The 10477-nt window shown below is 43.9% G+C and overlaps 1 protein-coding gene across 2 annotated transcripts in view; it reads left to right on the top strand.

Annotated features, from left to right (window-relative positions):
* Positions 1-10477, top strand: part of WBP2 (WW domain binding protein 2) — a 29655-nt gene continuing 19178 nt past the window's right edge. The window contains exons 1-2 of one of the 2 annotated variants that reach the window (XM_075845857.1): positions 1-251; positions 8054-8162. In XM_075845857.1, coding sequence (XP_075701972.1) covers positions 193-251; positions 8054-8162 — 168 coding nt within the window. In that variant the 5' untranslated portion in view covers positions 1-192. Of the gene's footprint in view, positions 252-653; positions 759-8053; positions 8163-10477 lie in introns of those variants that run through there. The other variant, XM_075845858.1, reaches the window with a different exon arrangement.

Genomic DNA, 10477 nt, shown 5'->3' with positions numbered 1-10477 from the left:
TTCGCTTCAGCCACGGGCCGGTCACATGATCAGATCAGTCCCGCTTCAGCCACGGGCCGGTCACATGATCAGATCAGTCCTCTGTGCGACCGTCTCCACAGCAAAAGGGCTGGTTGCTACGTAACCGCGTCGCTGTGAGTGCTGATAGGCTGCAGACGGGGTGCGTGACGTAAGTTACTGCAAGACTGCAACATGGCGCTGAACAGAAACCATACGGACGGCGGAGGAGTCATAGTCAACAACAGCGAGAGGTGGGTGCGCTGTTCTTATTTCGAAAGCCCCGTCTTCCATGACCGACTACAGTATGAGCGCTCCGACTGACACATGGAGCATCCTAAGTACCCGAATGTTAGTGAGGGCGGGGCTTGGCGCGATTGCCGGCGCTGCGGACCAACCAGGATGCGTAAACGTTATACATTTATATCCCTGTCACGGCGCTGCGGTTTGATGACGTATGTCGATGTCATGTCTTATTTGGGACAGAATTCTGTGTAAATGATAAGTTGTGAGTTCGCACATTACATACAGAACATTGTGGTTTTTTTCTCTGCCCAAAGGGGGTTTCCAGTTATAAAAAAAAATTTTTTCCTAAAACATTCTAATATACTTACCTCTTGAAAGATCTTGATTTCTTCTGATTGCAATTAGTGTCACATGTCGCACCCATCGGAATTCAGAACTTCCAAAGATGTCCCGACCGTTCTTCATTAACTTCCGTTCGAACTCCTCTTCCAGTCTACTCCGTGAATGGCGCATCGGTATGTAGTTTCTTTCGGTGAGGCAGCAAACTCGCGCATGCGCGGTTAAAATAATCTGTCTGAACAACGCATGCGCTGTCCAATGATCCTACATTGCGCCTGCGCAGCCCTTACCTGACAGTCCCTGCTCCCGGCGCACTGCATGCTGGGAGAGAAGCGGTGTAGGCTGGGAGTGTCCGGACCGGAAGAGCGAAGAAACAGGAAAGTAAATAATTCATATAGGTCAACAAAGAAGCTTTCTCACTAGGGAGAAAAAAACCAAAAACGGTATTCAGGGGGGGTTTATTAATGACCAGAAAAAGCGGCAAATGGAAAAAAAAATAGATATCGGAAAACCCCTTTAGACTATCCCAACAAATGCGCAGTCTAAACCTCGAATCATCCTGGTACCGCTTTCATAGATTTTCTTACATTTAGCCATATCGATCCCCCTCAATTTAAGAAAATCCAGAAAAACGCAGCCACGGCTACCTGGTAAATTGAACTTGCCTGGGTGCCAACATCAGTTACTGGGTTTACCGTACGATACAGAGCGAAGAATGGATGAAGCCAATCCCGAGTCCATTATTTGTTCCGTGAGGTGAACGGAATAATGGGAAACAATGATGCGCCGGATCCGTCACATGATGGAAAACAATGGCACCCGACTGTACTCATTGACTCTAATGGGTTTTGTCTGCTTTTCGCCATGGTTTCGGTTATTTTTCCGGACAAAATAGCGCTTCGTGCTGCGAACAGGGCATAACTGATTATAGATTATTTAAAGCAATGACCTCTATTGTATTTGAAATAGGAATACATTTGTGATATAAAGAATTTAGTTGTTCCCAGTTCCTGACTATGTCCTGGCATCATGCCTGCTGCTCCTTCAAAGATCGGACTCTGGAGCTCACAGCATGACTACGTTTATCTCTGCTGATAAAAGGGAAACAAACTACCAATCCCTGTGCCACAGGCGGAGGTCACTTGCATTGTGCCAGGTCCCTTATATGACATAAAACGACTGCATACCTCCCAACTTTTAAGTATCGCAAAGAGGGACACATATTTTTCCCTGTTAAGCCACGGTTCTAATCTTGCCCAATCCCCGCACATACACACCCGTTTCAGCCCACAGCGTGTCATGCTCACATAGTGCCTCCCCACAGTATGATGCCAAATGGCTGCCCCACACAGTATAATGGCCCCCTAGCTGCCCCCATACTGTATAATACCTCCATAGATGCACCATACAGTATCAAGCCAACACAGATGCCCCCATACTGTATAATGGCCACAAAGATGCCCCCATAAAGTATAATGCCCCCATAGCTACCCTCATACAGTATAATGCCCCATAGATGCCCCTATACAGTATGATGCCCCCACAGCTGCCTCCATACAGTATAATGCCCCCTTACCAGGTGCCATCATACAGGATAATGCACCATGGTGCCTAATAATTATTATTTTTTAAATAAATACTTCCCTAGCCCCGTTTCCACAGCGAGTAGAGGAGATCCCTCTTCTCATCTGCTCTCTACTATGAGTGGCTCGGCCCAGACCTGTACGATGTCTTCAATGCTTCGCGCCTGTCTGTGCCGAACTGCTCACAGCCACTTCACACAGTGAATGCTGGAGCAGGGAACTGACTGTTCCTAATTTCAGCGTTGGGTTCAACTGTATCTGCATCCTGAGGACGCAGATAATATCACCTGGACATACCACCAGCCGCCTGAGACAGCAGGACACCGCCCGGAATCCGGAACTGTCCCGCTGAATGTGGGACTGTTGGGAGGGATGCAACTGGCCAGGGATTAGGCTTTTGGTACTGCCATTGCTGGAATCAGTTTCTGACACACTAATTCAATGACTCATGGTTGTTTTTCTCCTCCCATGAGGTCACATCATTAGAGTTTGCAGCATGAGCATATTTAGGCCTGTTGCCTGAAAACAGGGAATACCCCCCCCCCCCCCTCTTGTCCCATTACAAGCATGGCATCTTTCTTGAAGGACACAATCCATCAGCTTCCTTGAAGACTAAACCAGGTCCAAGGACTTCCGATACACAGTCTGGATGACATAAAATAACATGCTGCTGATTTAAGACCATGGGTAGAAATTCTTGTGTGAACGTGTGAAGAAAACTTAACAACTCATTTTTTTTAAAATATTTTATTCAACACAATGTGAAATTTTTACAGGAATAGAAAAACACTTAAAGGACAGGTGTCGCAATTTTTTTTTTTTTAATATCAATTGTTAAAGAGGCTCTGTCACCAGATTTTGCAACCCCTATCTGCTATTGCAGCAGATCGGCGCTGCAATGTAGATTACAGTAACGTTTTTATTTTTAAAAAACTAGCATTTTTGGCCAAGTTATGACCATTTTTGTAGTTATGCAAATGAGGCTTGCAAAAGTACAACTGGGTGTGTTTAAAAGTAAAAGTCCAAGTGGGCGTGTATTATGTGCGTACATCGGGGCGTTTTTAATACTTTTACTAGCTGGGCGCTCTGATGAGAAGTATCATCCACTTCTCTTCAGAACGCCCAGCTTCTGCCAGATCACGCTGTGACGTCACTCACAGGTCCTGCATCGTGTCAGACGAGCGAGGACACATCGGCACCAGAGGCTACAGATGATTCTGCAGCAGCATCGGCGTTAGCAGGTAAGTCGATGTAGCTACTTACCTGCAAACGCTGATGCTGCTGCAGAATCAACTGTAGCCTCTGGTGCCGATGTGTCCTCGCTCGTCTGACACGATGCAGGACCTGTGAGTGACGTCACAGCGTGATCTGGCAGAAGCTGGGCGTTCTGAAGAGAAGTGGATGATACTTCTCATCAGAGCGCCCAGCTAGTAAAAGTATTAAAAACGCCCCGATGTACGCACATAATACACGCCCACTTGGACTTTTACTTTTAAACACACCCACTTGGACTTTTGCAAGCCTCATTTGCATAACTACAAAAATGGTCATAACTTGGCCAAAAATGCTCGTTTTTTAAAAATAAAAACGTTACTGTAATCTACATTGCAGCGCCTATCTGCTGCAATAGCAGATAGGGGCTGCAAAATCTGGTGACAGAGCCTCTTTAAGTAGTTTGGCTGCCAAAAAATAAACAGTCTAGTTTTATCCGAACCCTTTTCCTCCTCCATATAAGTTAGTTGAACGTAATAATAATTCTTTTGAAGTGCTTATCGTGGATCCTGACTGGGCATACTCCAAATACTAAACAATAATTTAGGTAATGCAACTGCTTTTATCAGAATAATTCTGTCAGCTTTTGATGTACCGTATTTTTCGGACTATAAGACGCACCCAGGTTTTAGACAACAGAAAATAGGAAAAAAATGATTAGTTAGAAATAATTTATTCTGTTTCACCACGTTCTGAAAAATGGGAAAAGGTTTTTTTGGTTTTTTTTTGGGGGTTTTTTTTTAACATATTTTTAGTTCCCCTAGGGGACTTGAACCAGCTGCCACTTGGTTACATGTGGAGTTACTGAAACAGCGTAACTACGCTGTTTCCCTAACTCCCATAGCAGTGAATGTCAGTTACGGAAACAGCGTAGCTCAGCGAGTTGCGCTGTTTCAGTAACTCCACATGTAATCAAATGGCCGGGAAAGCACAGAAAGCTAGAACGGGGTTTAGGGGCCCCGTTCTAGAGATAGGTGGGACCTGCATCTATCTGACATTTATGACATATCCTGTGGATATTTCATAAATGTCCTTCATAGAAAAACCCCTATAAATGCCACAGTCGCTATTGACCACGGCATTTAACTAGTTAAAGGGATTTGCCATAAAACACATTTATCCCCTATCCACAGGATAGGGGCTACATGTCAGATCGCTGGGGGTCCCACTGCAAGCAAGATTGCAAGGGTAAGTATATTATGAAATTGTAAATATGTGCAATGTGGTTTTAAATGTAAAAAAATAAATAATCTCGGACAACCCCTTTAAGAGCCACGAAATCTTCTCATTGAAGATTTCATTTTCTAGATATTTACATTTTTGAACCGGATAGATCACTTTTATTTTATTTTGCAATATCAAATTTCTTTTATCAAGGGACAACAGTGTGGATTTCGCCCAATTAATTTCAAGACCAGAAAAAAACAAATTTCTGAATTTTGGCTATTACATACTCCAATTTACCCTCTGGAACTTTCAGAAACCGGAGTAAGTCATCCGCGTAGAGGACCATTTTGCCCTCTCTCCCCCCGGCACCAAATCCCTCAATGTACTGATCTGCCCTGACTAGATTGGCCAGAGGTTCAACCGCCAAGGCAAATAACGGGACAGAGATAACAGCCTTGCCTCATACCCCGCTTTAAGAAAAAAAACCTCTGAATTCTTCACATTGACCCGGATATTCACTCTGGGACTGGTGTATATAGTAATTTAACCAATCCAATAAAAAATTTTCCAAATACCATTTTTCTCAACACTGCCCAAAGATATCCCCACTCCACCCTGTCGAACGCTTTAACTGCGTCCAAAGACCGTATGGAGCGGGGATCCCCCCCAGAAGTCACCTGAATATTGCCAAAGACTCGTCGGACACTATGCCGCACTGTTCTGCTTGGAATACAATAAAACCGTTTTGATCCTCGTGAATTACCGTTGTGATTGTTTTTGCCAATCTAATTGCCAAGACTTTTGCAAAAAGTTTGACGTCTGTATTTAACGGTGAAATTGGTCTATATCAGTCCACCTTTTCGGGGCATTTATCTTTTTTTAATATCAATATATTGTTTGCTTCTGTCGTAGTAGTTGTCAGTTCACCTGCTTTTATTGATGAGCACAGTGTCCTATATAGTGGCGGAAGCAATTCCTCCTCGTATTTTCTGTACAGCTCAAAGGGAAACCCATCCAAACCCGGTGCTGAATTACCCTTTACTTTATTTAAAGCCCTTGTTATTTCTTCCAGAGTAACTGGGAGGTCTAATTGTTCCCTCTGAGCGCATGATCTTTGAGTCCAGGGGATAGAGCCCAAATACTTCTGTAACTGTACCTCGCTATACTTTACATCGGACTTATATCAATTTGAATAGTATTCAAAGAAGTAATCTCTAATTATTAAGCCTGCCCTGTTCCTCAACGCTAAAACATTGTTACCCTAATTTTGATTTTTAATATTGTTCATTAACTTCTTCACAGGAGCGCTTTTTCCCTAAAAAGAACATTTTATTTTGAGCTTTGTTTAGTAAACATTCTTTGTATTCCTTCTGGGATTTTTCCGACTCGCTCCAGAGGGCTTCCGTTGAGTTTTTAATGTAATTTCTTTCCCATTCAATTTTATTGTATTCACGTTTTAATCTGACAATAGTCCCAAAAAAGTATACCTGTAGAGCTGAGCCCCCATTAATGTCCATCATACATTTAAGCTGAGCTTTTATTAAATCTAAGTTTTGTATCAAAGTGAACCAGTGCAAATAAATTTTAATACTTTTTGGGAGACATGACCTATCCTCAGACTTAAAGGAGGCTCTGTCACCACATTATAAGTGGCTATATTGTACATGATGTGATCGGCGCTGTAATGTAGATTACAGCAGTGTTTTTTTATTTAGAAAAACGATCATTTTTGACGGAGTTATGACCTATATTCGCTTTATGCTAATGAGTTACTTAATGGACAACTGGGCATGGTTTTTACTTTTTGTCCAAGTGGGCGTTGTGGTATTGCCGTACCTGGGAGAACCCACATTACAGTTTTATGGGGTGTATGTCTCCGGTCAAAATGCTCACTACACCTCTAGATGAATGCCTTAAGGGGTGTAGTTTTTAAAATGTGGTCACTTCTTGGGGGTTTTAACTAGGGATGCACGATGCATCGAAACTTCGATAATGTTTCGATACTCTGCATCCCCAAACGATTCGATATCGTTATTTCATGTATTTCGATACTAAGCTGTGCGGCCGCACAGCTCCGTATTGTAACACATGAATGTATGAGAGCGGGGCTGCGGCTGTGTAATATAGTCATTGCCCCGCTCCTGAGTCCTGACCATTTACTTAAGGCCTCATGCACACAAATGTGATTTTGCGGCCGCAATTCACCTGCAAATCTGCGGGTGAATTGCCGACCCATTCACGTCTATGGGCCCATGCACACGACTGTGATTTCCACTGTCCGTGCATTGCCCAGCAGCCTGGACTGCAAAAAGATAGGACATGTCTTATTATGGCCGCATTTTGCGGTCCGGGCTCATGAAATGAATATACATGGCCATGTGCACGGCCTGTGGTTGGCGGGCAGCCCGCGGATCACACTCCGCAGCCATCCGAGCCGCTAATCACGGGCCGTGCACACTACTACGGTCGTGTGCATGAAGCCTTATTCTGCAGATCAATGCTTTTTTTTTAAATAATTCTTTGGTGTCGTATTCTGAGAGCCATAACTGTTTTATTTTTCAGTCAAAAAAAGCTGTGTAAGAGCTTGTTTTTTCCAGGACGTGTAGTAGTTTTTATTGGTACTATTTTGGGTTACATGCGACTTTTTGATCATTTTTTATTCTATGTTTTGGGAGGGGAGGTAACCAAAAAAATAGAGATTCTGGCATTGATTTTTATTTATTTTGCGATGTTTACCGTGCGGAAAAAAATAATATTATAGTTTTATAGTTTGGGTCGTTACGTCCAAGGTGATACCAGATATGTGTACTTTTTTTTTAACGTTTTCATTTTTTTCCTATAATAAAAGACTTATTATAGGAAAAAAGGCTGTTTTATGTTTACACTTTTACAAAAAAAATTCAACTTCATATTTTAACTTCACGTAGTGTTTTAGAGCTGTCGGTGTGACACGGACAGCAAGCCTATCAGGACCTGACAGAGGCAGGTCCTCATGAGCTTCCGTACATGGCGGACCCAAAGGCCATTGCCATGCCAACCATCGACAACCCATGATGGCGTTATGGGGGATGCCGAGCTGCTAAAAAAACAACTTAACTTCTACTATTGCTATCGAACGCAGCATTTAAGGGGATAATTCCCGAAATCGCTGGAGATGAACCGGTGACAGGTAAATGTTAGCTGTTGGGGCCAGCTGATCTCCCGATTCCCGGACACTGTCTGTTAGGACAGTGAGCACCAGGAACCGCTCAGTAACTATACGTCCTGGTACGGGAAGTAACCTCTCGCCAGGACTTACAATTGCGTCCTCGTTCGGAAACAAGTTAAAGTAAATGTCAAAGGTGGGAGTCAAACAATAACTTTTCTGTGACTGAATGGTCCTAACATTTCATGTGTAAACTAATCTACTGTAAGAAGTTGAACTTTTTTTTTTTTTTTTTTTCTTCCAGTGTTCTGATGTCTTATGAACATGTGGAGCTTGCATTCAGTGACATGGAAAATACCCCTGATGTTTTTCGAGGGACCATGAAAGGCAGAATAATGCTAACACCCTACAGAGTAAGAGAACTTGGTTAATGCTTATTCTTAGATGGTGATTGGCGACAGTGTCTTGCTTCACAATATGTAAGGTAATGCAAGATCATTGACCTTCAGAGACACACGTTCCTTAAATGGCTCCTGTTATGTTAAAAATTCAGTCCAATCTGCCGGCAGCATGTTATAGAGCAGGAGGTGCTGAGCAGATTGATATATAGTTTTGTGGGAAAATACTTAGTTCAACTTGTATTTTATTTATTTAAATCTCTGCTCATTCTGGGCTTAGGATGTAACGGTCTGTGGGTCTGTGGACCCACTAGGCTGCACCGCCGTAGCGGGGAGGCAGCTGGCCAAACCACAGGGCACCCCAGCAATACAAAGTCCCACACAAGTGTACCTGAATAGTCCAGACAGTGGACGAGGCTTTGCCACGGATTGAGGTGGGTGCAGCAGGTTAAGCCAGACGTGGCAGATCACACTGGACAAGGAAGATGGCACTGGACTTGGCAGATGACAGCAGGTGCAGCATGTTGCGTCAGACGTGGCGGATGACAATGGACGTGGCGGATGACACTGGACATGGCAAATGACAGCAGGTGCAGTAGACACGACTCCTACACTAAGAGGCTCAGGAACACAGCACGGGATACAGGAACAGGTAACAGGGCACGGGTAACAACTGGAACGGGAAAACACAAGGGACCATTTGACAGACAGACTTGGGATACACTAACAATGCTCAGTCAAGAATCAGAAGGGCAGGGCCCTTCTTATAGTCCAGGAAATCATGGGCAGTTGATGATGATGATTTCCACATGTGCGTGCTGACCCTTTAAGGCCGGGCACGAGCGCGTGCGCGCACCCTACAGGACACAGCGGACCTGAGCGGAAGTGAGCGCTGGCGTCTCCTAGGAAGGAGATGCGAGCCAGCGCTCACTGATCCATGGCTGCTGGCGTCGAGAGGTGAGTAAACCCGACGGCCCGCGGCTATGGACGCTACAATATCCCCCGCTCTTCTTGGGGCCAGAGCAAGAGATTAATTTCTTAATGGGAGCAGGATAACTGTGGTTCTCTTCTGGCTCCCAGGACCTCTCAGGACCAAACCCTCTCCAGTCCACCAAATAGAAAGGCCTTCCTCCTACCCTTTTGCAGTCCAGGATCTCCCTCACCTCAAACACATCAGAAGAACCGCTGGGAGCAACTGTAGAACTGGAAGTATTACTTCAGCGGTTCAGGACCACTGGTTTCAGGAGATGGGGATTCTGAGGGTAGGAGGCAGCCGCAGCTTATAGGAGACAGGGTTTAGCTGTTGCAAAATCTCAAAATGGCCGAGAAACCTGGGAGCAAACTTGTATGAAGGCACCTTTAAATGGATGTTCCGTGAGGACAGCCAGACTTTGGTACCTGGAAGATACTGAGATGGGCGCTATAATGTAGGTGACAGCAGTGGTTTTTATTTAGAAAAACAATCTATTTTTACCACTTTATGAGCGATTTTAGCTTTATGCTAATTAGTTTCTTAATGCCCAAGTGGGCGTGTTTATACTTTAGACCAAGTGGGCGTTGTACAGAAGAGTGTATGACGCTGACCAATCAGTGACTAATCAGCGTCATACACTCCTCTCCATTCATTTACTCTGCACTAGAGATATAGCTATATCGCTATGTGCAGTCACATAAACACACTATAACATTACTGCAATGTCCTGATAATGAATATACATTACCTCCAGCCAGGACGTGATGTGTATTCAGAATCCTGACACGTCTGAATCTTTTTTGTGAGATTTCCAGCAAGGCGAATGTAATCTCGCGAGATTACGATGTAAACGAGATTACGTTTCACTTGTTGGAAATCTCACAGAAAAGATTCAGACGTGTCAGGATTCTGAATAAACATCACGTCCCGGCTGGAGGGAATGTATATTCATTATCAGGACACTGTAGTAATGTTATAGTGTGTGTATGTAGCTGCACATAACGATATAACTATATCGCTAGTGCAGTGTAAATGAATGGAGAGGAGTGCATGATGCTGATTGGTCAGCGTCATGCACTCCTCTGTACAACGCCCACTTGGTCTAAAGTAAAAACATTAAGAAACGAATTAGCATAAAGCTAAAAATTGCTCATAAAGTGGTAAAAATAGATAGTTTTTCTAAATAAAAAGCATTACTGTCACCTACATTACAGCGCCCATCTCCTTATATAGGAGATAGGGCACTTATAATGTGGTTACAGTCTCTTTAATGAAGTACCGAAGCCCCTTCATTTTTGCTGATCTGTTGGGATCCTGGGTATCTGACCCCGCGATAAAACATTGTTGGCCTATTCTA

The sequence above is a fragment of the Rhinoderma darwinii genome, chromosome 13 (assembly GCF_050947455.1).
Source record: "Rhinoderma darwinii isolate aRhiDar2 chromosome 13, aRhiDar2.hap1, whole genome shotgun sequence".
Classification (NCBI taxonomy): domain Eukaryota; kingdom Metazoa; phylum Chordata; class Amphibia; order Anura; family Rhinodermatidae; genus Rhinoderma; species Rhinoderma darwinii.
This window is presented reverse-complemented; position numbering and strand designations above follow the sequence as displayed.